Below are 27,307 nucleotides of genomic sequence, written 5' to 3'. Positions count from 1 at the left end.
GTACAGTAGGCCATTGCTGTATCTTGCAGCTCTGTGTCACTGCAAATATCCATTCCATATCTGTGCTGCATTGTTGTGAGCAGTATATAGCAGGACAGTGCAGCATTTTGGTGACCAGCAATATACATATAGTACAGTACAGTAGGCCATTGCTGTATCTTTCAGCTCCGTGTCAGACTCAGTTCTAGTATGCTGATCAGTGCTCAATATCTGCTGCATTGTTGTGACCACTATATAGAAGTACAGTGCAGCATTGTGGTGACCACCAGTATATTATAGTACAGTAAAGTAGGCCATTGCTGTATCTTGCAGCTCTGTGTCACTTCTAGTATCCTGATCAGTGCTTAATATCTGTGCTCAGTGTCAGTGCTGCATTGTGGTGACCAGTATACTACAGTACAGTAGTCCAGTGCTGTTCTTGCTGCTCAGTGTCAGTTCTCCGTAGTATCATCAGTAATCAGTATAATCAGTTCTCAGTATAATCAGTGCGCTGTTAGACGCGTGCCCGTTTTCCGCCATTAGTGCAGTGGGATTAAGACAATTGATGAAGTTATTGTGTCCCCGGTACAAAATCCCATCTAGATTCCACTTCACTAGGCAGGCGATAGCGAGATTTTACCAATTAATATCAGTGATTTATAATTATTAATTACAGTGATCTTGGCAAATAATTCCAGTGATTTTGTCATTTTCTTCCAGTGATTTGGACCAATAATACCATTGATTAGAACGAATAATTCCAGTGATTTTGTCATTTTCTTCCAGTGATTTGGACCAATAATACCATTGATTAGAACAAATAATTCCTGTGATGTTGAGGTGTTTGTGTCGCTTAGCTTAGCCGTCCAGCAACCACAGTGCACCACTTTTTCTCTTTTCTTTGCATCATGTGCTGTTTGGGGCCAATTTTTTTAAGTGCCATCCTGTCTGACACTGCAGTGCCACTCCTAGATGGGCCAGGTATTTGTGCCGGCCACTTGGGTCGCTTAGCTTAGTCATCCAGCGACCTCGGTGCAAATTTTAGGACTAAAAATAATATTGTGAGGTGTAAGGTGTTCAGAATAGACTGGAAATGAGTGGAAATTGTGGTTATTGAGGTTAATAATACTATAGGATCAAAATTCCCCCCAAATTCTATGATTTAAGCTGTTTTTGAGGGGGTTTTGAAAAAAAACACCGGAATCCGTCAAAAAATTTTCAGGGAGGTTTTGCAAAAACGCGTCCGAATCCAAAACACGGCCACGGAAACGAATCCAAAACCAAAACACAAAACCCGAAAAATTTCCGGTGCACATCTCTACTACATATGTGATGTTAACAGACCTCACATGTGCGAGCACCCATTGTTCTGTGATACCTCCCCCTGGTAACTTTTGCTGTGTATATTCCATAAACTATAAGAGCTAGTGTCATTTGAGGATGGCTTTAGCTACTGGGCCAAGATTTGGAATGCATAGCATTCCGGACCTTGGTAAATCTCACAGTATAGAGTCCCCACAGAAACCTATGGGAGCTGCTACTGCGACTGGAAATGGGGGAACCACAACAGGTATCTACAATGTCCGCTGCGGTACCCCATTATACATCCTGGGGATGCTTACATTTTTGTGGCATCCAAAATTACTTGAACTACACTCAGGGTTATATTTATTAATCTCTTGCAAACAGGTCACTCTCACATGTCACAAGTTATATTCTGCCCAGCATCTCTATGTGGCTGTATCAAGTTGATTTCTACGTTTTGAGTCCTTAATTCCATTGTAATTGGTGCTACCACATTGGAAAAGGTGAAAATAAATGCAAATTAATGTATGTACTAATATTCTGGCACTTGTTACCCAAGTACCACTCTGCTGTTAAGCATGCCAGCATTCAGTCAGTTGTTTGGGTGTAGGAGACTCTTTGCCTCTTTGTCACGGCTCATTATCTGCAGTCAACATTCCCTCAAGCCCCTCTGATGTGCCCTGATGCTGTAGCCTGGGCAACAGTATGTGTCACACGTATTTATCACCAGTAGTTGTAAAAATGACATTACAACACCCACTCCTCCTACACAGACAGCAACACAGTGGCTCTAGCACATTATTATGTTTTAAGGAGATCCACAGCATATAATAAATATAAAATGTTTTATGGAAATAAACTGAACAATATGTTTTATTTCTGTTTTATTTCGTTTTAGGGTTTTTTTTTTTATGTTCGTTAATATATTGCTGTCAGCGAGCAAGGTAATCACAGACCGGGTGTGGCATGTTAGGTAGATTAGACTTAGGTCGACAGTGTCTAGGTCGACCACTATTGGTCGACAGTAAGTAGGCCGATATGGTTTCTAGATCAGGAGAGACTCTAGGTCGACATGTACTAGGTCGACGTTAAAAAAATGTCGACATGGGTTTTGTTTACTTTTTTGTGTTGTTTTCTCCGTACAGTGACCAGGAACCCCAATTAGTGCACCGTGTCTCCTCGCATGGCTTGCTTTGCTCGCCATGCTTCAGGCAAGGTTACCGTTCCCAGTTGTAGTCCACGTGGATCGTAAAGTATGAAAAAGTAAAAAAAATGAAGAAAAAAAAAGTGAAAAACTCATGTCGACCTTTTGTCATGCTGACCTTTTGTCCTGTCGACCTAGAGTCCTGTCAACCTACTTACTGTCGACCAATAGTGTTCGACCTAGACAGTGTCGACCTACTTACTGTCGACCTAAAGACCGGATCCCTCTCAGACCAAACCTCTTAGTAGACTACCATAGAGACGCCTGCAAAAAGCTGATAGATCAACACGATAGGACAGGAGAATTAGATGTGACTAGCAATATAATATTCTCTTTTAGGGCCCCTACGGTGTGAATCATTGGGTCGACCCCGTCTAGGCCGACAGTCACTAGGTCGACCACTTTTGGTCGACATGCATTAGGTTGACGCATGAAAATATCGACATGAATATCGTCGTGGACTGAAGGTCGACATGAAAAAGGTTGACACAGAAAAAGGTCAACATTAGTTTTTTGTCTTTTTTTGGTGTCATTTATTCCGTAACATCAATGGGAACCCCAATTACTGCACAGCGTCCCCTCGCATGACTCGCAAGCTTCGGGCATAAGGTTACTATTTCCAATCATGGGCCCTCATTCCGAGTTGATCGCTCGCTAGCTACTTTTAGCAGCCGTGCATACGCATAGTCGCCGCCCACAGGGGAGTGTATTTTCACTTCACAAGTGTGCGAATGCTTGTGCAGCCGATCGGGTACAAACACATTTTGTGCAGAACAAGACCAGCCCTGTAGTTACTTACTCTATGCGATGATTGCAGCGTCGAAGGTCCCGGAATTGACGTCGGATACCCACCCTGCAAACACCTGGACACTCCTGCGTTTTTCCAAACACTCCCAGAAAACGGTCAGTTGACATCCATAAACTCCCACTTCTTGTCAATCTCCTTGCAATCGGCTGTGCGAATGGAATAGTCGCTAGAAGCAGTGCAAAACAACGATGCTCTTTGTACTCGTATGATGCACATGCACATTGCGCCCCATACGCATGCGTAGTTTTGATGTTTTTTAAATGATCGCTATGCAGCGAACATCGGCAGCTAGCAATCAACTCGGAATGACCCCCACAGTCCAAGTGGATTGTAAATTATGAAAAACTTAAAAAAATGGGGAAAAAAGTTAAAAACTCATGTTGACCTATTCATGTGTCGGCATTTGTCATGTGGAACCATGAATGAATGTCGACATATTGACTGCCGACCTAAGTGTGGTCGACCTAGCAACCGCATACCAGACCCTACAGAGTTTCATGTAGCATGACACAGTTGCCTTTAACCTGTTACTGTCTACGGAGACCATTTAGATTACTTTATTTTTCCCATGCACCATAAAACACCTTTGAGCTACTTGAATATATTTTAAATAAGCAAAAAATGCATGCACACAGACACGCAAAAAAAAAATAAGAATTTACTTACCGATAATTCTATTTCTCGGAGTCCGTAGTGGATGCTGGGGTTCCTGAAAGGACCATGGGGAATAGCGGCTCCGCAGGAGACAGGGCACAAAAAGTAAAGCTTTCCGATCAGGTGGTGTGCACTGGCTCCTCCCCCTATGACCCTCCTCCAGACTCCAGTTAGGTACTGTGCCCGGACGAGCGTACACAATAAGGGAGGAATTTTGAATCCCGGGTAAGACTCATACCAGCCACACCAATCACACTGTACAACCTGTGATCTGAACCCAGTTAACAGTATGATAACAGCGGAGCCTCTGAAAAGATGGCTCACAACAACAATAACCCGATTTAGTTAGCAATAACTATGTACAAGTATTGCAGATAATCCGCACTTGGGATGGGCGCCCAGCATCCACTACGGACTCCGAGAAATAGAATTATCGGTAAGTAAATTCTTATTTTCTCTATCGTCCTTGTGGATGCTGGGGTTCCTGAAAGGACCATGGGGATTATACCAAAGCTCCCAAACGGGCGGGAGAGTGCGGATGACTCTGCAGCACCGAATGAGAGAACTCCAGGTCCTCTTTTGCCAGGGTATCAAATTTGTAGAATTTTACAAACGTGTTCTCCCCCGACCACGTAGCTGCTCGGCAAAGTTGTAATGCCGAGACCCCTCGGGCAGCCGCCCAAGATGAGCCCACCTTCCTTGTGGAATGGGCCTTAACAGATTTAGACTGTGGCAGGCCTGCCACAGAATGTGCAAGTTGAATTGTGCTACCAATCCCACGAGCAATCGACTGCTTAGAAGCAGAAGCACCCAGCATTGTTGGGTGCATACAGGATAAACAGCAAGTCAGATTTCCTGACTCCAGCCAACCTGGAAACTATATTTTCAGGGCCCTGATAACATCCAGCAAGTTGGAGTCCTCCAAGTCCCTAGTAGCCGCAGGTACCACAATAAGCTGGTTCAGGTGAAACGCTGACACCACCTTAAGGAGAAACTGGGGACGAGTCCGCAGCTTTGCTCTGTCCGAATGGACAATCAGATATGGCTTTGTGAGATAAAGCCGCCAATTCTGACACTCGCCTGGCCGAGGCCAGGACCAACAGCATGGTCATTTTCCATGTGAGATATATCAAATCCACAGATTTGAGTTGTTTAAACCAATGTGATTTTTTTTTGGAATCCCAAAACTACGTTGAGATCGCCCAGTGCCACTGGAGACATCAAAGGGGCTGTATATGCAGTACTCCCTTAACAACTTCTGGACTTCAGGAACTGAAGCCAATTTCTTTCTGGAAGAAAATCAACAGGCCGAAATTTGAACCTTAATGGACCCAATTTGAGACCCATAGACACTCCTGTTTGCAGGAAATGTAGAAATTAACCTAGTTGAAATTCTTCCGTGGAGCCTTCCTGGACTCACACCCTGGCACATATTTTCACCTAAGTGGTGATAATGTTGTGCGGTCACCTCCTTCCTGGCTCTGACCAGGGTAGGGATGACCTCTTCCGGAATGCCTCTTTCCCTTAGGATCCGGCGTTCACCCGCCTTGGCGTCAACGCAGCTGCGGTAAGTCCCGGAACAGACACGGTTCTTGCCGAATCAAGACCCTTCTTAGTATCTCTTGAAGTTCCGGGAACCAAGTCCTTCTTGGCCAAACCGGAGCCACGAGTATAGTTCTTACTCCTCTCCTTCCTATCATTTTCAATACATTGGGTATGAAAAGCAGAGGATGGAACACATACACCGACTGGTACACCGACGGTGTTACCAGAGCGTCCCAGCTATTGCCTGAGTGTCTCTTGACCTGGCGCTTCAGGTGGGACGCCATCATAACCACCTTTGGTCTTTCCCAACGGTTTACAATCATGTGGAAACTTCCAGATTAAGTTTCCACTTTTCCGGGTGGAATTCATTTATGCTGAGGAAATCTTCCCAGTTGCCCACTCCCGGAATGAACACTGCTGACAGTGTTATCACATGATTTTCCGCCCAGCGAAGAATCCTTGCTGTCATTGCCCTCCTGCTTCTTGTGTCGCCCCGTCTGATAACGTGGGCGACCGCCATGATGATGTCCTACTGGATCAGCACCGGTTGACTTTGAAGCAGGAGTCTTCCTAGGCTCAGAGCATTGTAAATTGCCCTTAGCTCCAGTATATTCATGTGGAGAGAAGTCTCCAGACTTGACCACACTTCCTTGGAAATTTTTTCCCTGTGTGACTACTCCCCAGCCTCTCAGGCTGGTATCCGTGGTCCCCAGAACACAGTCCTGAATGCTGAGTGTGCTGCCCTCTAAAAGATGAGCACTCTGCAGCCCCCACAGAAGAGACACCCTTGTCCTTGGAGACAGGATTATCCGCTGATGCATCTGAAAATGCGATCCGGACCATTCGTCCAGCAAATCCCCTGAGATCTGCCGAATGGAATCGCTTCGTAAGAAGCCACCATTTTTCCCAGGACTCCTGTGCATTGATGCACTGATACTTGGCCTGGTTTTAGGAGGTTTCTGACTAGGTCGAATAACTCCTTGGCTTTTTCCTCCCGGAGGAACACCTTTTTCTGGACTATGCCCAGAATCATTCCTAGGAACAGCAGACGTATCGTCGGAAAACAGCTGCGATTCTTGGAATATTTAGAATCCAGTCGTGCTGTCGTAGAACTACTTTAGATAGTGCTCTTCCGACCTCCAACTGTTCTCTGGAACTTGCCCTTTTCAGGATATCGTCCAAGTAAGGGATAATTTAGATGCCTTTTTTCTTTGAAGAAACATCTTTTCGGCCATTACCTTGGTAAAAGGCCCGGGGTGCCGTGGATAATTCAAACGGCATCGTCTGAAACTGATATTGACAGTTCTGTACCACGAACCAGAGGTACCCTTGTTGAGAAGGGCAAATTTGGACATGGAGGTAATCCTTGATGTCCAGGGACACCATATAGTCCCCTTTTTTCCGGTTCGCTATCACTGCTCTGAGTGACTCCATCTCGATTTGAACCTTTTATGTAAGTGTTCAAAGATTTCAGTTTAGACTATGTCTCACCAAGCCGTCTGGCTTCAGTACCACAATATAGTGTGGAAAAATAATACCCTTTTCCTTGTTGTAGGAGGGGTACTTTGATTATCACCTGCTGGATATACAGCTTGTGAATTGTTTCCAATGCTGCCTCCCTGTCGGAGGGAGCCGTTGGTAAAGCAGACTTCAGAAACCTGCGAGGAGAAGATGTCTCGACTCTCCAATCTGTACCCCTGGGATAATACTTGTACTATCTAGGGGTCAACCTGCGAGTGATCCCACTGCGCGCTGAGACTCTTGAGACTACCCCCCCACCTTGAGTCCGCTTGCATGGCCCCAGCGTCATGCTGAGGACTTGGCAGACGCGGTGGAGGGCTTCTTTTCCTGGGAAGGGGCTGCCTGCTGCAGTCTACTTCCCTTACCTCTATGTCTGGGCAGATATGACTGGCCTTTTGCCTGCATGTCCTCATGGGAAAGGAAGGATTGAGGCTGAAAAGACGGTGTCTTTTTCAGCTGAGATGTAACTTGGGGTAAAAAGGTTGGATTTCCCAGCTGTTGCCGTGGTCCCCAGGTCCGATGGACCGACCCCAACTAACTCCTTCCCTTTATACGGCAATACTTCCATGTGCCGTATGGGATCTGTATCACCTGACCACTGTCGTGTCCATGACATCTTCTGGGTGATATGGACAACGTACTTATCTTGATGCCAGAGAGCAAATATCCCTCTGCGCATCTCACGTACATATATATAGAATGCATCCTATTAAATGCTCTATATGAATAAAATATTTTCAGTCAGGGAATCCGACCAAGCCAACCCAGCACTGCATCTCCAGGCTGATGGCGATCGCTGGTCGCAGTATAACCACCGTATGTGTGTATATACTTTTTAGGATATCTTTCCAGCTTCCTATCAGCTGGCTCCTTGAGGGCGGCCGTATCTGGAGACGGTAACGCCACTTGATAAGCGTGTGAGCGCCTTATCACCCTAAGGGGTGTTTCCCAACGCGCCCTAATTTCTGGCGGGAAAGGGTATAACGCCAATATTTGCTATCGGGGTAACCCCACGCATCATCACACACTTCATTTTATTTTATCTGATTCAGGAAAAACTACAGGTAGTTTTTTCACTCCCACATAATACCCTTTTTTGTGGTACTTGTAGTATCAGAAATATGCAACACCTCCTTCATTGCCCTTAACGTGTGGCCCTAATGAGAAATACGTTTGTTTATTCACCGTCGACACTGGATTCAGTGTCCGTGTCTGTGTCTGTGTCGACCGACTGAGGTAAATGGGCGTTTTTAACGCCCCTGACGGTGTTTCTGAGACGCCTGGACCGGTACTAATAGTTTGTCGGCCGTCTCACGTCGTCAACCGACCTTGCAGCGTGTTGACATTCTCACGTAATTCCCTAAATAAGCCATCCATTCCGGTGTCGACTCCCTAGAGAGTGACATCACCATTACAGGCAATTTCTCCGCCTCCTCACCAACATCGTCCTCATACATGTCGACACACACGTACCGACACACAGCACACACACCGGGAATGCTCTGACAGAGGACAGGACCCACACTAGCCCTTTGGGGAGACAGAGGGAGAGTTTGCCAGCACACACCAAAACGCTATAATTATATAGGGACAACCTTATATAAGTGTTTTCCCTTATAGCATCTTTATATATATCTCAATATCGCCAAAATCAGTGCCCCCCCTCTCTGTTTTAACCCTGTTTCTGTAGTGCAGTGCAGGGGAGAGCCTGGGAGCCTTCTCTCCAGGCTTTCTGTGAGAGAAAATGGCGCTGTGTGCTGAGGAGATAGGCCCCGCCCCTTTTTCGGCGGGCTCGTCTCCCGCTATTTAGTGAATCTTGGCAGGGGTTAAATATCTCCATATAGCCTCTGGGGGCTATATGTGAGGTATTTTTCGCCAAAAAAGGTTTTCATTTTGCCTCCCAGGGCGCCCCCCTCCCAGCGCCCTGCACCCTCAGTGACTGCCGTGTGAAGTGTGCTGAGAGGAAAATGGCGCACAGCTGCAGTGCTGTGCGCTACCTTTAGAAGACTGCAGGAGTCTTCAGCCGCCGATTCTGGACCTCTTCTTACTTCAGCATCTGCAAGGGGGCCGGCGGCGCGGCTCCGGTGACCATCCAGGCTGTACCTGTGATCGTCCCTCTGGAGCTGATGTCCAGTAGCCAAGAAGCCAATCCATCCTGCACGCAGGTGAGTTCACTCCTTCTCCCCTAAGTCCCTCGTTGCAGTGATCCTGTTGCCAGCAGGACTCACTGTAAAATAAAAAACCTAAGCTAAACTTTCTCTAAGCAGCTCTTTAGGAGAGCCACCTAGATTGCACCCTTCTCGGCCGGGCACAAAAATCTAACTGGAGTCTGGAGGAGGGTCATAGGGGGAGGAGCCAGTGCACACCACCTGATCGGAAAGCTTTACTTTTTGTGCCCTGTCTCCTGCGGAGCCGCTATTCCCCATGGTCCTTTCAGGAACCCCAGCATCCACAAGGACGATAGAGAAATATCCATATGTTAATCAAGTTGAAAGCTCTTCCCAGCAAGCCAGTTGAATATTTAAGCTCATATGGGAAAAAATGGTATCCGGACTATGGGGGTCATTCCGAGTTGTTCACCCGCTGCAGTTTTTAGCAGAATTGCGATCAGGCTAAAATACGGCAGTTATGCGTATGGGCCGCAGGGCGCACGCGCCAAGTAATTTCACACAAAACTATGCAATTTTACACAGGGGCGTGCAACGCTTTCAAATCGCTCTGCTGATCGGTGAGTGATTGACAGGAAGTGGGTGTTTCTGGGTGGAAACTGACCGTTTTCCGGGAGTGTGTTAAAAAACGCAGGCGTGTCAGGCTAAAACGCAGGAGTGGCTGGAGAAACGGGTAGTGGCTGGTTGAACGCAGGGCGTGTTTGTGACGTCAAACCAGGAACCAAACAGTCTGCAGTGATCGCAATCTAGGAGTAGGTCTGGAGCTACTCAGAAACTGCAGGAAAATATTTAATAGCAGAACTGCTAACCTTTCGTTCGCTATTCTGCTAAGCTAAGATACACTCCCAGAGGGCGGCGGCTTAGCGTTTGCAATGCTGCTAAAAGCAGCTAGCGAGCGAACAACTCGGAATGAGGGCCCATAGATCTACACTAAAAAGTCTACAGTCAATGGTTCAACCGCTAATGGTAGACATGCATTAGGTCTTCAGGGTCAAAAGGTCGACATGTAAAAGGTAGACAGTTCAACAGGTCAACAGGGTAAAAAAGGACAACATGAAAATGGTCGACACACATATGGTAGACACAAGTTTTTTGGTTTTTTTCAACTTTCTCATATTTTACCATCCACGTGGACTACAGTTGGGAATAGTAACCTTGGCTGAAGCATGGCAAGCGAAACGAACCATGCTTGGTGATGTGGTACACTAATGGGGCTTGTTTGTAACAGAAAAGTGACAAAACACCCTAAATAACGAAAAGAAATTGTGTCTACCTTTTTTGTGTCGACCATTTCCATGTTGATCTTTTGACCCTGTCAAAATTTTTACCCTGGTGACCTTTCCTACTGTATAACTATTCTATGTCGACCTTTTCACCCTGTTGACCTAATGCATGTTACCATTAGTGGTAGACCTATTGACTGTAGATCTAATAATCCACCTGGTAAAATACCTTCTTGACGCAGGGTTGTCAAATTGGGATACTGTCAGGATCCTGATGGTTGGGATCCCGACAGTCGAAACACCGATATCGAAATCCCGTCACTGCTCGCAATTCCAGCGTCGGAATCACGAATGGGATCAAAATCCCAGCACCGGCATCCCGACAGCCGGGAACCCGACCTAGTGCCTGCCGGCCCACCGGAGAGGTAAGCCACAGGGGGGATAGGTTAGGTTTAGGCTGCGGGGGGAGGGTTAGGTTTAGGCTGCAGAAGAGGGGGAAGGGTTAGGTTTAGGCTGTGGGAAATGGGGAGTTAGGTTTAGGCACCACTGGGGAGTGTTATGGTTAGACTACGGTGGGGTGAAGGGTTAGGTTTAGGCTGCGGTAAGACAGGGTTAGGGGATTTCCTACAGTTTATCCTTATTTTATCATCCTCCTTGTGGGCAGATATGTGCAAATTCAGTGAGGTGTGGCAGAAAATCAGTAACTTACATAAAAAAAAATACACTGTGTGAGGTTGATGTCGGTACCTTCCAATGGAAGAAAAATCCTGAGGCTGTCGAGAATGACCAAAGAATCGGCTAGTGTGTAGGTACAGTAGCTTAAACCCTATTTACGGACACTCAGGGGTCTATTTACTAAGCCTGGAATGGAGATAAAGTCGCTGGAGATAAAGTACCAGCCAATTGGCTCCTGTCATTTTTCAAACCCAGTCTGAGACATGGCAGTTAGGAGCCAACTGGCTGGTACTTTTCTCCAGCGACTTTATCTTCAGCCAAGGCTTAGTAAACAGACCCCTCAATCACTTATTTGCGCCATGAACAATTTCAATAGCATTCGCTTTAGAAAGTGTATCTGCTTGATACACAGTAGTAAAAATCAGCCCTAGGCTGCTCTGCCCTTTCTCTTTTTCGCAGCAGCCAATCACAAGTTATTCCTGACACTGGCTGTTTGTGAATAGCTGGTAGAGAAGGAGAGCCTCCAGAAAGGCAGGAGCATTTACAAGGGGTAGCACTTATGAATCATTGCTCAAAGTTACACATTTTCCCCCATATACACTATGATGAACCAAGATTGAAGAAATTTAATGGTGGTGATTTAGGGTTTACAAAATCTTTCCTCCAGTTAAGGGCCCATAGCCCTGCATGCTAATATGGATGATATTGGCCCTCATTCCGAGTTGTTCGCTCGCTAGCTACTTTTAGCAGAAATGCAAAGGCAAAGCCGCCGCCCTCTGGGAGTGTATCTTAGCTTAGCAGAATTGCTAACAAAAGATTATCAGAACTGCTACTAAATAATTTGCTGCAGTTTCTGAGTAGCTCCAGACCTACTCCTGGACTGCGATCACCTCAGTCCCTTTAGTTCCTGGTTTGACGTCACAAACACGCCCTGCGTTCGTCCATCCACTCCCCCGTTTCTCCAGACACTCCCGCGTTTTATCCTGGCACGCCTGCGTTTTTTAGCACACTCCCGGAAAATGCTCAGTTACCTCCCAGAAACACCCACTTCCTGTCAATCATTCTCCGATCAACAGAGAGACTGAAAAGCTTAATTCGCCTGTGAGTAAAATAGCATAGTTTAGTGTAAAATTGCTTAGCGCGAGCGCCCTTCTGTGCATACGCATGTGCAGAACTGCCGGATTTTAGCCTATTAGCAATTCTGCTAAAATTAGCAGCGAGCGAACAACTCGGAATGACCCCCATTGTCCATATTGGCTTGCAGGCATAAACGAGCCTGCACCAACGATGAACGAGCACGGGGCCGTGCATCGTTCATCATTGGTGCATACACACTGAAAGATATAAACGATATCTCATTCATTAATGAACGAGATCGTTCATATCTTTCAGTGTAATCGGCCAGTGTGTAGGGCCCATTAAACTTTTTCATAAAATATGTACATATGAACATATGTATTCCCTTATTTTTACTGTGTTGGTATAAAGGACAGGGGGAATTATGGACTTGTGCCAAGTATACGGAGATTGAAACTAAAGGGGCCCCAATCTTCTTAATTATTATTCTGGACCACACAGCCCAGCAATGTTAGGGAGATACCACCTTGCAGGATTTCTTTATTATTATCTGAGTTTTTTCAATTCATGTCAGTGTCCCCATTAATTTCCATGGACCTATTCATTTGAATGGTTGTATACATGTGGACACACTGGAAATATGTCTGAATAGTACCTTGTATAAGATGACTTGATAACATATTATATGTTTTGTGTAATCACGGGGTGCTTCTGCAGTCTCTTACCTTGTCTCCTGCCTGCGGCCTCATCAAAGACACCTGGTCATATCCTCTCCTCAGCAGAGCCCAAATTGCATCCAGTTTACCCTGCAGTACAACATAAAGTCAGGCTGAATTCATATAGCTACCTGGCATTATAAGTAGATATTACAATTAGCCTATCTGTACTGTACCTTGATTGGGCTGTACCATTTCCTTTCCTGCGGACCCCGACGATGTGAGTTTTTCTTCGGTTTCGGCTCCCAGGGCTCAAACTCCTGTTCCGGTAGCTTAATAATGGCATTTTTGGGTTTCTCTAGCTTTGCTCCCTCTTCTGTTGAGCCTTTACCTCCCCACCTCACCTGTTACAAAAATAACATCAGTACATACACTCACCAAGATAGCAATAACATTGTAATGGGTTCTGCAACCATTACTTGAGAAGTCCTCAATGCAAATTTTTGTTATATAGTAGATACCCTAAAGCATTTCCATGGTCTCTGCTGTGTCAAAACGATTGTAGGTCAGAGGGGTTTTCTTGATTGTTTTATAGCACAGTTTAAAAAAAAACCCCTGAACAATAAATACAAAATTAATAAGACAAAAAAATGAAGCTGCCAGTGTCTATTTATAGCCCGATATTAGGTGAGCAGACCAATGATTGTATAGGTGTGTATGCAGGTCCATTGCAGGAGCATTAGACTTATAATGCTGCTATAAATGGCCGGGATCGAGAGGTCGCATCTTGTGTACTGTTTAATGTTTGTAGGTCTGACCTAGCGATCCCTTGGAAGCCCATAGACACTGAGCTATTACTAGCACAGTGTGTACAGAGCTCGCAGGATAAGTCTAATATTCCTTAAGCGTCATCCTGCATCTGAATCAGAGGCAACTTGTTATTTTGTCTCAATGCTCCATGAAAGAATTTATTTTTAAGTTACGGCCCTTCATTGTGTTGTGTGGCCCATGTAACGTCTCATAATGCGCTGCAGTAACTTGTGTGGCTATATCTAGATCAACTAGATTAGAAGTACAGTAAAGGAAAGTAGGAAACAACAGTGTAGACAGTAATTATAGACGCCTACTTTTTTTTCTCTGTCTCAAATGCTCATGTGATGCCTCTCTGAGCACTGAACACTAGGTGGTAATGTTTCCAAGGCCCTATTATGTGCTGGCACATGTGCACAACATGCCAGGAAAATGAGGAAATACAGACTATACACTGCTATACTGCTGATAGGATGATAACTATTAAGATCTAGAGAGTGTGTTTTTAAAGGGATTTTAAACTACAAAAAAATAGGAATTTAATGCCTACTGTTAATTCCTTTTCTCGTAGTCCGTAGTGGATAGTGGGAATGTACTTAGTACCATGGGGGTATAGATCGGGTCCATTGGAGCCTGGCACTTTAAGAAAACAGTGTGTGCAGGCTTCTTCCACCTATGCCCCTCCTAGCAGACTCAGTGTAGGAAAACTGTGCCCGAGGAGACAGACATACCATGAGAGAAGGAATATACACAAGATAGCGGTGAGGTAACAAACCAACACACAACAGTAACAAAAGATAGCAGAGCTAACCAGAACAGAGGATAGCCAAGCTAACTATAACAAGGCTAGCAACGCTAACCAAACATGGAACAGGGACAGCAACAGCAGACCCAACAAAAATCACTTACAACCAGGAACACGAAGCACTGAGGCGGGCGCCCAGTATCCACTACAGACTACGAGAAAAGGAATTACTGGTAGGTATTAAATTCCTATTTTCTCTAACGTCCTAGTGGATACTGGGGTGACATTAGTACCATGGGAAGTCCCAAAGCGCCCAGAACAGGTGGGAGAGTGCTGAGACTACTGCAACGCCGCCTGACCAAACTAAAGGTCATCGCTGGCCAAGGTGCCGAACCTATAGAACTTAACGTATGTGTTCGACCCTGACCAGGTAGCTGCATGGCACAACTGTAGGGCCGATATGCCCCGGGCAGCCGTCCAGGAAGGACCCACCGATCTTGTGGAGTGGGCCTGGATAGAACTTGGTAGCGTCAATGCTGCCGAAGAACAGGCTTGTTGAATGGTCAATCTAAGCCAACGAGTAATGAACTGCTTAGAGGCGGGACATCCAATTTTTGTAGCGTCATAAAGGACAAATAGCGAGTCAGACTTTCTGTGACGAGCTGTCCGTTTGACGTAAATCCTCAAAGCCTTTACAACATCCAAGGACTTTGGAGCAACCAACGTATCTGACAGTATCGGAACCACTATCGGTTGATTAATGTGAAAGGCCGAAACCACCTTCGGCAAAAACTGCGGGCGAGTCCAGAGATCTGCCCTATCCTCGTGAAAAATCAAATACGGGCTCTTACAAAATAAGGCACCCAATCTTGCCCAGTAGGCAAAAATGAACTGAGACCTTGCAGGGTCTGAGCACCGAGCGGACCATAGCCTGGATAGTCAGGGCCTTGTCCAGTGGAAAGAACACCTTCTGCAACACCATGTCCAGTATCATTCCCAGGAACTGAATTCTTTGTGACGGTTCCAGGTGAGACTTCTGGAAATTTAGGATCTACCCGTGGTCCGAAAGCAGGCGAGTAGTCAAGTCGATGCTGTGTAGCAGATGTTTCCAGGACATCCAGTAGATCGTCTAAATAGGGGACTATGTTGACTCCCATGCTGCGCAATTGCAGCATCATCTCCGAAATGGCTTTTGTGAATACTCTCAGAGCTGTGGAGAGACCCAAGGGTAAGGCCTGAAACAGGAAGTGGTGGTCCCGTATAGCGAACCAGAGGTAAGCCTGATAAGGAGGCCATATGGGGACATGTAGGTAAGCATTCTTGACATCCAGGCAGAGGCGTAACTCTGGGAGGCAACGGAGTCATCTGCCGCCGGGCTCCTGCTCTGAAGGGGGGCACCTCTCCTCCCATTCTGTGACACCATTGAATTAAGTTAATTGACAGCTGCCGCTATCTCTTCAGTGGCCGACTTCCTCATTGGTCCCTGTACCTTACAAATCACACCCTTTTTATTATACTGAATATACACATTTTACAAGTGTCATAGCCAGGATTAGAAATCTTAACCTATTACACTGGAAGCAGACACCGTACTGAAGAAGCTATTTGCTCCTGTATAGGAAATATGAGAATTCTAACTATATGAAGTTACTTCTCTGACAATTACACGTAACTTCATATAGTTAGAATTCTCATGCTTCCTGTACAGGAGCAAATTGCTCCATCGGTAAAGTGTCTGCTTTCAGTGTAACAGGTCATGGGTTCTAATCCTGGGAATGACTGCTAAGAAATGTGTGATTTATAATAAAAGACAATGAAATGTATATACAACACACACACATACATATAGCGGAATGTTCGGCAGCACTCACGACTAATAAACAAACAATACTCAGCTCTGTGGCCACAGAGCTGAGTATTGTTTGTTTATTTGCCGTGAGTGCCGCCGAACATTCCGCTGTGTTTGGGGAGCTGCTTGCTTCTTACGGAGGGCACCGGCGTTTCCATTTGTGCTATCCACGCTGGGGAGGAGTGCCGCTGGATTGTATTTATCTTTATTTATATACATATACATATACACACACACACACACACACACACACTGTATAAATATATATATATATATATATATACACACATATATACATATACACATACACGCATATATTTATCTAAATATAGGGGGGCACCAATATTTATCTTGCCTCCGGGCGACTGGGACGAACTTACGCCACTGCATCCAGGGATACTAGGAACTCACCCTCCTCCAGCCCGGAGACCACCGTCCTCAGGGACTCCATCTTGAATTTGAACACGCATGGATATGGGTTCAAAAGATCTGAGGTTCAAGATGGGCCGTACCGAACCGTCCGGTTTCGGTACCACAAAAAGGCTGGAGTAAAAACCCCTGTTGTGCAACGGAGGAGGTATTGGGACAACAACCCCCGTTTGTAGCAGTTTTTGAATGGCGTCTTGCAAGGTAACCCTTGCTATGGGTGAAGCTGGTAATAGCCGCTGAGGAGTTTTGAATTTCTCGTCAGGATTGACCCATGCCTCCCTGGAAAGGGAGTTTAACTCCTTGAAATAGGAAAAGTGGCAGAGGATTTGGGTTTTACATTAAAAAAACAATTCCTCTTCTGGTTCTCACCTCCTTATCTGGAATGTTGAGGACCTCTCTAACAGATAAATCAGGGCCTCAACACCCGGGGACAGAGAATTGTCATCTTCCTTGTCAACATCCCCCTCATCCAGCTCTGGTAAATCAGTATCAGAGTCAGACTGGAGTATCTATGGGAGTGCACGTTTATGTGAGGTCAACAGAGCGGGCTGAGGAGCCTGTCTGTGGTCAGCAGCCTTAACAAACATATTACCAACAGATTGTTTAAGGGTCTGCCGTTCTTATCTAGCAGTAGCCAACTCTGTATTAATATTATGAATCATGATTTTGAATGATTCTAACCACTCAGGTTCCTGCACACTACTACCCTGAGAGGGTATAGAACATTGGTTAAACAGGAGAGACCCTTCTGGAGAAGGTGTAAACTTAGTGTTACATGAAAGACACAGTCTTTTCCCCAGAAATTCTAATGTAGAAGCACACAGAGTTATGTAAATAAACACAGCACAGTGACAACACAGACAGTGAAACAGCATAGCAACCCCAGACAGCCCGAATGGAGTGACACAGAGAGGATTGAGACCAGCACACAATACCAAGGTAAACCAGCACTCCACTGGGTATATTCAATATAAATCAATGTAGTACTGCAGCAGTGTCACCACCACTGAAATGCTCCCCCTTCCAATAAAACCCCCTTGTACCAGTACTATTGGTGGTTCAGCAGGGTCTGTGGAGGAGCAGTCCAACATGCAGCTTTTCAGTCAGCAGCATCAGGAAATGAAATGGTGCCCTGCAGCGTTTGGTCCCGCTCTCCAGAAGCCCTGCCCCTTCAATGGTGCGTGGTCCCTCACAATATTATACTGGCTTCATGTATCTTCAATGGAGTTTAATAACCCCTGTACTGTGTAAAAAATAAGATTTTACTTACCGGTAAATCTATTTCTCGTAGTCCGTAGTGGATGCTGGGGACTCCGTAAGGACCATGGGGAATAGACGGGCTCCGCAGGAGACATGGGCACTTTAAGAAAGAATTTGGATTCTGGTGTGCTCTGGCTCCTCCCTCTATGTCCCTCCTCCAGACCTCAGTTAGAGAAACTGTGCCCGGAAGAGCTGACAGTACAAGGAAAGGATTTTGGGAATCCAGGGTAAGACTCATACCAGCCACACCAATCACACCGTATAACTTGTGATAACTTTACCCAGTTAACAGTATGAACAACAACAGAGCATCAGATCCACCCTGATGCAACTCTACATAACCCTTATTTAAGCAATAACTATATACAAGCATTGCAGAAGAAGTCCGCACTTGGGACGGGCGCCCAGCATCCACTACGGACTACAAGAAATAGATTTACCGGTAAGTAAAATCTTATTTTCTCTAACGTCCTAGTGGATGCTGGGGACTCCGTAAGGACCATGGGGATTATACCAAAGCTCCCAAACGGGCAGGAGAGTGCGGATGACTCTGCAGCACCGAATGAGCAAACACAAGGTCCTCCTCAGCCAGGGTATCAAACTTGTAGAACTTTGCAAAGGTGTTTGAACCTGACCAAGTAGCTGCTCGGCAAAGTTGTAATGCCGAGAGCCCTCGGGCAGCCGCCCAAGAAGAGCCCACCTTCCTTGTGGAATGGGCTTTAACTGATTTAGGCAGCGGCAATCCTGCCGCAGAATGAGCCTGCTGAATCGTGTTACAGATCCAGCGAGCAATAGTTTGCTTTGAAGCCGGCACCCCAAGCTTGTTGGAAGCATACAGGATAAACAAAGATTCTGTTTTCCTGACCTTAGCCGTTCTGGCTACATAAACCTTCAAAGCCCTAACCACATCCAGTGACTCGGAATCCTCCAAGTCAGTAGTAGCCATAGGCACCACGATAGGTTGGTTTATATGAAAGGATGAAACCACTTTCGGCAGAAATTGTGGGCGGGTCCGCAATTCTGCTCTATCCGCATGGAAAACCAGATAAGGGCTTTTATGTGACAAAGCCGCCAATTCTGACACACGCCTAGCCGAAGCCAAGGCTAATAGCATGACCACCTTCCACGTGAGATATTTCAATTCCACCGTTTTGAGTGGTTCAAACCAGTGTGATTTCAGGAAACTCAACACCACGTTAAGATCCCAAGGTGCCATTGGAGGCACAAAAGGGGCTGAATATGCAGCACTCCCTTTACAAACGTCTGAACTTCAGGCAGAGAAGCCAGTTCTTTTTGAAAGAAAATGGATAAGGCCGAAATCTGAACCTTAATGGACCCCAATTTAAGGCCCAAAGTCACTCCCGCCTGTAGGAAGTGAAGGAAACGGCCCAGCTGGAATTCCTCCGTAGGGGCATTCCTGGCCTCACACCAAGCCACATATTTTCGCCATATACGGTGATAATGTTGAGCTGTCACCTCCTTCCTAGCCTTTATCAGCGTAGGAATAACTTCATCCGGAATGCCTTTTTCTGCTAGGATCCGGCGTTCAACCGCCATGCCGTCAAACGCAGCCGCGGTAAGTCTTGGAACAGACAGGGCCCCTGTTGCAACAAGTCCTGTCTTACAGGCAGAGGCCACGGGTCCTCTGTGAGCATTTCTTGCAGATCTGGATACCAAGTCCTTCTTGGCCAATCCGGAACAATGAGTATTGTTCTCACTCCTCTTTTTCTTATGATTCTCAGCACCTTGGGTATGAGAGGAAGAGGAGGAAATACATAGACTGATTGGAACACCCACGGTGTCACCAGTGCGTCCACAACTATCGCCTGAGGGTCTCTTGACCTGGCGCAATATCTCTGTAGCTTTTTGTTGAGGCGGGATGCCATCATGTCCACCTGTGGCAGTTCCCACCGACTTGCAATCTGCGTGAAGACTTCTTGATGAAGTCCCCACTCTCCCGGGTGGAGGTCGTGCCTGCTGAGGAAGTCTGCTTCCCAGTTGTCCACTCCCGGAATGAACACTGCTGACAGTGCGCTTACGTGATTCTCCGCCCAGCGAAGAATTCTGGTGGCTTCTACCATCGCCACCCTGCTCCGTGTGCCGCCTTGGCGGTTTACATGAGCCACTGCGGTGATGTTGTCTGACTGAATCAGAACCGGTTGGTCGCGAAGCAGGGACTCCGCTTGACGTAGGGCATTGTATATGGCCCTTAGCTCCAGGATGTTGATGTGAAGGCAAGTTTCCTGACTTGACCACAGCCCCTGGAAATTTCTTCCCTGTGTAACTGCCCCCCACCCTCGGAGGCTTGCATCCGTGGTCGCCAGGACCCAGTCCTCAATGCCGAATCTGCAAACTTCGAGAAGGTGAGCACTCTGCAGCCACCACAGGAGAGACACCCTGGCCCTGGGGGATAGGGTGATCAACCGATGCATCTGAAGATGTGATCCGGACCACTTGTCCAACAGATCCCATTGAAAGGTCCTCGCATGGAACCTGCCGAAGGGAATGGCCTCGTATGATGCCACCATCTTTCCCAGGACCCGTGTGCAGTGATGCACCAACACCTGTTTTGGTTTTAATAGGTCTCTGACCAGTGTCATGAGCTCCTGAGCCTTCTCCATCGGGAGATAAACCCTCTTCTGGTCTGTGTCCAGAATCATGCCCAGGAAAGGCAGACGAGTCGTAGGAACCAACTGCGACTTTGGAATATTCAGAATCCAGCCGTGCTGTTGTAACACTTCCCGAGAGCGTGCTACGCTGGTCAGCAACTGCTCTCTGGACCTCGCCTTTATGAGGAGATCGTCCAAGTATGAGATAATTGTGACCCCTTGCTTCCGCAGGAGCACCATCATTTCCACCATTACCTTGGTAAAAATTCTCGGTGCCGTGGAGAGACCAAACGGCAACGTCTGAAATTGGTATTGACTATCCTGTACCACAAATCTGAGGTATGCCTGATGAGGTGGATAAATGGGGACATGAAGTTATGCATCCTTTATGTCCAGAGACACCATAAAATCCCCCCCTTCCAGGCTTGCGATGACTGCTCTGAGCGATTCCATCTTGAACTTGAACCTTTTCAGGTATATGTTCAGGGATTTTAAATTCAATATGGGTCTGACCGAACCGTCCGGTTTCGGTACCACAAACATGGTCGAATAATAACCCTTTCCTTGTTGAAGGAGGGGAACCTTGACCACCACCTGCTGAAGATACAATTTGTGAATTGCAGCTAACACTATTTCCCTCTCTAAGGGGGAAGCTGGCAGGGCCGATTTGAGGTATCGGTGAGGGGGCATCTCTTCGAATTCCAGCTTGTATCCCTGAGACACAATCTCTATCGCCCAGGGATCCACCTGTGAGTGAACCCACTTGTGGCTGAAATTTTGGAGACGCGCCCCCAGCGGGCCTAGCTCCGCCTGTGGAGCCCCAGCGTCATGCGGTGGATTTAGTGGAAGCCGGGGAGGACTTCTGTTCTTGGGAACTAGCTGCGTTGTGCAGTTTTCTTCCTCTGCCCCTGCCCCTGGCAAGAAAGGACGCACCTCGGACTTTCTTACCTCTTTTTGATCGAAAGGACTGCATTTGGTAATACGGTGCTTTCTTAGGTTGTGAGGAAACATATGGCAAAAAGTTTGACTTTCCAGCAGTAGCTGTGGAGACCAGGTCCGAGAGACCCTCCCCAAACAATTCCTCACCCTTGTAAGGTAAAACCTCCATATGCCTTTTTGAGTCGGCATCACCTGTCCATTGCCGAGTCCACAGGACACTTCTGGCAGAAATCGACATTGCATTTATTCTAGAGCCCAGTAGGCTAATGTCTCTTTAAGCATCTCTCATATATAGGACAGCGTCTTTTATATGCCCCAGGGTCATTAATATAGTATCCTTGTCTAAGGTGTCAAGTTCCTCAGATAAGGTATCCGTCCATGCTGCTACAGCACTACACACCCAGGCCGACGCAATTGCCGGCCTTAGTAAGGTACCTGAATGTGTATAAATGGACTTCAGGGTACCCTATTGCTTTCTATCCGCAGCATCTTTTAGGGTGGCCGTATCCTGTGACGGCAGGGCTACCCTCTTGGATAAGCGTGTTAAAGCTTTGTCCACCCTAGGGGAGGATTCCCAGCGTAACCTGTCCGTTGGCGGGAAAGGATACGCCATAAGCATCCGTTTGGAAATCTGCAGTTTTTTATCTGGAGATTCCCAAGCCTTTTCACATAACTCATTTAGCTCGTGTGAAGGGGGAAAGGTCACCACCTGCCTTTTTTCCCCATACATATGAACCCTCTTGTCAGGGACTGGGGTTTCCTCTGTGATGTGTAACACATCCTTAATTGCTATAATCATATAACGGATGGATTTAGCCAATTTAGGCTGTAACTTTGCATCATCGTAATCGACACTGGAGTCAGAATCCATGTCGGTATCTGTGTCAACAATTTGGGATAGTGGGTGCTTCTGAGACCCTGACGGCCTCTGCGACATAGGATCAGGCATGGGCTGAGACCCCGACTGTCCTAAGGTTTCAGCTTTATCCAACCTTTTATGCAAGGAATTAACATCATTATTTAAAACCTTCCACATATCCATCCAATCAGGTGTCGGCGCCGTCGGCGGAGACACCACATTCATTTGCTCCCGCTCTGCTTCCACATAGCCTTCCTCGTCAAACATGTCGACACAAGCATACCGACACACCACACGCACACAGGGGATGCTCTTTTTGAAAACAGTTCCCCCACAAGGCCCTTTGGAGAGACAGAGAGAGAGTATGCCAGCACACACCCCAGCGCTATAAGTCCCAGGAATCACACAGTAACTTAGTGTTAACCCAGTAGCTGCTGTATATTATGTTTTTGCACCTAATTTATGTGCCCCCTCTCTTTTTACCCTCTTCTACCGTGAATCTGCAGGGGAGAGCCTGGGGAGCTTCCTCTCAGCGGAGATGTGGAGAAAAAATAGCGCTGGTGAGTGCTGAGGGAGAAGCCCCGCCCCCTCAGCGGCGGGCTTCTGTCCCGCGTTTATGTACTAAATTATGGCGGGGGCTCATACACATATACAGTGCCCAACTGTATATGTGTCCAACTTTTGCCAAGAGGTCCTAATTGCTGCCCAGGGCGCCCCCCCCCTGCGCCCTGCACCCTACAGTGACCGGAGTATGTGGGTGTAGTGTGGGAGCAATGGCGCACAGCTGCAGTGCTGTGTGCTACCTCAATGAAGACTGGAGTCTTCTGCCGCCGATTTCGAAGTCTTCTTGCTTCTTTCACCCGGATTCTGTCTTCAGGCTCTGCGAGGGGAACGGCAGCACGGCTCCGGGATCGGACGACAAAAGGTGAGATCCTGTGTACGATCCCTCTGGAGCTAATGGTGTCCAGTAGCCTAAGAAGCAGGACCTATCTGCAGAGAGTAGGGCTGCTTCTCTCCCTCCCACGATGCAGGGAGTCTGTTGCCAGCAGAGCTCCCTGAAAATAAAAAAAAAAACTAACAAAATACTTTCTTATAGCAAGCTCAGGAGAGCTCACTAAACAGCACCCAGCTCGTCCGGGCACAGATTCAAACTGAGGTCTGGAGGAGGGACATAGAGGGAGGAGCCAGAGCACACCAGAATCCAAATTCTTTCTTAAAGTGCCCATGTCTCCTGCGGAGCCCGTCTATTCCCCATGGTCCTTACGGAGTCCCCAGCATCCACTAGGACGTTAGAGAAAGGAAGTTTAATAACCCCATTATGTAGCACCAGTTTGGGCTTCGCGGCGGGCTCCACAGCTCGTGACTACCACGCCCTTAATGCCGCCACATGTCACCTGGGACCCGCTTACCGGGACCCCGGTGTGATCACTCACCGCACCACGTCTACTTCAACATCTGTTAGGGGTGGCGGCATGCTGCCAGTGTGTGCACACACAGTGTGGTATGTGATACAGCGCCTCAGGAGCTTAATGTCCTGTCAGCGGGGATTATGAACCATTAACCCTAGGGAGGTTGGTTCGGTACCCCCCTAAGTCCCACAACGCAGGTAGACTGGTTGCCAACCAGCAAGGAGCTCCAGGGGGATGCACCCGGTTCCTTGGGCACATTTTTCTAAACTGTGTCTGCTGGGGGGCGGGGGGGGGGGGCATAGAGGGGAGGAGCCAGCACACACTAATGATTTTTTAAAGTGCCAGGCTCTAATGAACCCAATCTATACTCCCATGGTACGAAGTACATTCCCAGTATACACTAGGATGTTAGAGAAATAGTCTTTTACATAAAAATAAAAGTCACTGAGAACAAACAAGAACTGTCACACTTTGCATGTAGGGTACAGTATATGTACTTCAATGCACATTTTTAGAGTTGAGGACTTCTTTAATGTTTCAATTGACTTTCTCTGCAAAAAATGTATTCGACATCGACCATAGAATTCGACATCAACCATAGACCATCGATGATCTGTTAAAAAAAAAAAGAAAGTGTGCTTGTATGTGATATTATGCTGCTTTTATGTGCAGTAGCAGGCAGCCAAATGGGTGTCTTGCTCTGATGGTCTGTAAATCAGAGGTTACTCAAGGGTCTACTTACTAAGCCTTGGAAAGAGATTAATTGGAGAGAGATACAGGGCGGGATGGAGCAAGCATCGCCTTTTTGCTTGCGATACATCCCGCGTGCATTATTGGTGTTTACCAACGTTGTATGCATGAAGAAAATCACAAAGGACAGCTCTTGAAGGGACATCCCATTCCTGCCTCTTACACAGTGCAAGCGACAGGGGTAGTGCAGGGCTACTGGCTGACAGCCTAGCAGCCCTGTAGTCTCAGCAGCCATGAAAATGGCGGGTGTAGGAGGGAAACCATTGTGGAAACAGCTAACATTGATGGTGTATAACCATCTGGTTATACACCATCGATGGTAAAAGTATTCAACAACGACTATAGACCATCGATGATTTGGAATCATCAATGGTCTATAGCCATCCCTAGATGGCGTCGTTCACTGCATCCAAGCCCTGGGATCTATCGCATTCCAGGGTTGGTGCATAAGTGGAACGGCATTTTCAAAGGTGTGGCTGCGATTTTACACTTGCTGCATCTCACCCAAAGTACCAACCAACCTGCTCGTACTGTAACTGTCATTTTTCTAACACAGCCTGTGACATGGCAGTTAGGAGCCGATTGTCTGTTTTAGCTCTCTCCACTTTATAACTAAGGCTTAGTAAATAAATACACCCACACAGTCTGCTGTTAATAGACACATAACCTCATTAAATAATGAAGTTGATTTCCAGGCACCAACGAAAGGATAAAAAAGGGTTTGTTAACTATGGGAAAAAAAGAATCATTGCCTCGGCTCTCGGCTCTATCATCAGTACAGAAAGGAGTCATTGTGGAACTGAGGCTATGTACCAGTGAGGTGATATTCCAGATTTGTACAGTATACATTGATTAAAACTATATTTCATGCCATTCTGAAGGAAATTAAGTTTGATGGAATTATAATTGGAGATAACTGGGTAAACATATTTACCATGTTTGGGGAGAGAGTGGATTTTTTTTCTCCACAGTACCACTCTGGGAGATTATTTTCCCTTCCTCAACGTAAAATGTAAAAGAGGTGCCTTTATTAGGGCCATTTCTTCTATTTATGTAGAGTGTAAGCTCCATAGCATGGAGGAAAGTGGAGTCACTACAGTTAAGTGTGTGCTTGTAACACAGATAACTGCACAAACATTTAGGGATCGATGTATTAAGCAGTGAAAAGAGTCAGAGAAGTGGGCCCATGGAGAAGTTGCCCATAGAAACCAATCAGAATTGAGGTTTTACCTCCTACATATTAAAGCAGTGGTTCTCGGGGGGCGTGGCTTGCTGCCTGAGTGACTGGACGTGTCCCAGGGGAGCTCGTGCTGATATTTGCACTTTAAGCCCCTTATTAGCAGCCCATCTGGGACCCATAATCACCCACCGCCCTATTAACCCTTCCCTGTGCTTACCCACCCGAAGAGAGGGTGCTGCGGAGCCGGGGAGCAGGTTTTTCCTGCTCTTGCGGGTTGCGGCCTTCCCCCTGCACCAAAGCCGGGACCTAAATTCTGGACATCCCCCCGGTCGGACACCTGAACCCACCGCAGACCGTGCGGGCGCGAACGGCCCTCGCTGCCGCCACTCACCCCTCCTGCAAGCCGCTGACGGGAGCCGAAGGACAGCGGTTATATCCTTGGAGCCGAGCGCCGGGTGAAGCCGCGGAGGCACCCGCGAGTGTCCGGGGCCGGCGGCCATCTTGGTGGGGGCAGTGGAGGACGCACGGACGACGCGCATCTGCAAACGGCTCGTCCGATCTCGGGATCCCACGCTGTGAACGCTTTAAAGTGGCCAGGGGGGTCGGCGGCGTCCACCAGGAGCAGGGACCCCTGGGCTGCTACCTGAAAGTACGGGGGCTTAGTGACGGCGGCCATCTTGGAGGTGGCAAGGCAGCTCTGAGTGAATAGTGCTGCTGCTGCTGCTACTGCTACTGCTACTGCTACTGCTACTTATTTCATCTCCTGAAACACCATCTTCTGTACGTTTACTACCCTGCTGATAACACACCCCTCAGTGCCTCCCTGGATATTTGTGAGCCTCTACACTGCAGACCCTGGCTGCTGGCTGGTCCAAGCTGGGAGTTTTGAGGTGTGGAGCTGGGGAAAGCTTACAGCACCTGTGCCTCCACTTAGCTCTCGTACATATAATCTGATCTTCCCAGATGGCGCCGTTTTGCGATCATTGTTAACAACTACGGAGCCTATGGTGCGACTTCACCGTGTGGATATGTCCTTCTAACATCATGTCTACCTCACCGCCGCTTCCTGCCTGAGTAATCATATGCTAAGGTCATCCTCCATTTACCTGCATGATCTACTAATCCCCCTTGGGTCTTCTCGACATGCCTCCAAAGAAGTCGAAGGGGTCTAAATCTGCCCCACAAGTGAATTTCTTTGGGCCTTCCTCCTCCGGTTCTAGGGCCCGCTCATCCCTTCCCTCATCAACTCCGACTCAATTGTCTCAAACTACCTCATCAACACTACATAACCCGGCTACCGCCGCACAAGCTGATATGGATTCCCTGGATGGTCCGGTCACGCTACGTTCTATTCACTCCTTATTAGCATCATTCAAGTCTGATATTTCGGCCGAGCTTAAATCTAACATCCAATCTCTGCGTTCTGACATCTCTGAAATTGGTAACAGGACAGACCATATTGAGCATAAGATGGAGGAGCTGGTCGCATCGCACAATGATCTAATCACTGCACACGACTCTCTCCTAGAGGAAGTCTCCTACATCCGCGAGAAAACTACGGATTTAGAGGACCGCTCTCGTAGAAACAATATCAAAATAAGAGGCATCCCTGATGCTGTTTCTAATGCTGACCTATATGACTATGCCACTGGT

General features: G+C 47.1%; 1 protein-coding gene across 5 annotated transcripts in view; it reads right to left on the bottom strand.

Moving 5' to 3' along the window:
- ANTXRL (ANTXR like) overlaps positions 1 to 27,307 on the bottom strand; it is a 367,823-nt gene that overhangs the window by 16,185 nt on the left and 324,331 nt on the right. For all 5 annotated transcript variants that reach the window (XM_063958514.1, XM_063958515.1, XM_063958516.1 and 2 more), the window contains 2 exons: positions 13,052 to 13,219; positions 12,885 to 12,965 (listed from right to left, as the gene is read on the bottom strand). In XM_063958514.1, the coding sequence (XP_063814584.1) occupies positions 12,885 to 12,965; positions 13,052 to 13,219 (249 nt within the window). The remainder of the gene's footprint in view (positions 1 to 12,884; positions 12,966 to 13,051; positions 13,220 to 27,307) is intronic.

Source organism: Pseudophryne corroboree, chromosome 3, assembly GCF_028390025.1.
Source record: "Pseudophryne corroboree isolate aPseCor3 chromosome 3, aPseCor3.hap2, whole genome shotgun sequence".
Taxonomy (NCBI): domain Eukaryota; kingdom Metazoa; phylum Chordata; class Amphibia; order Anura; family Myobatrachidae; genus Pseudophryne; species Pseudophryne corroboree.
Note: the sequence above shows the minus strand (reverse complement) of the source record. Positions and strands in the feature narration are given on the sequence as shown.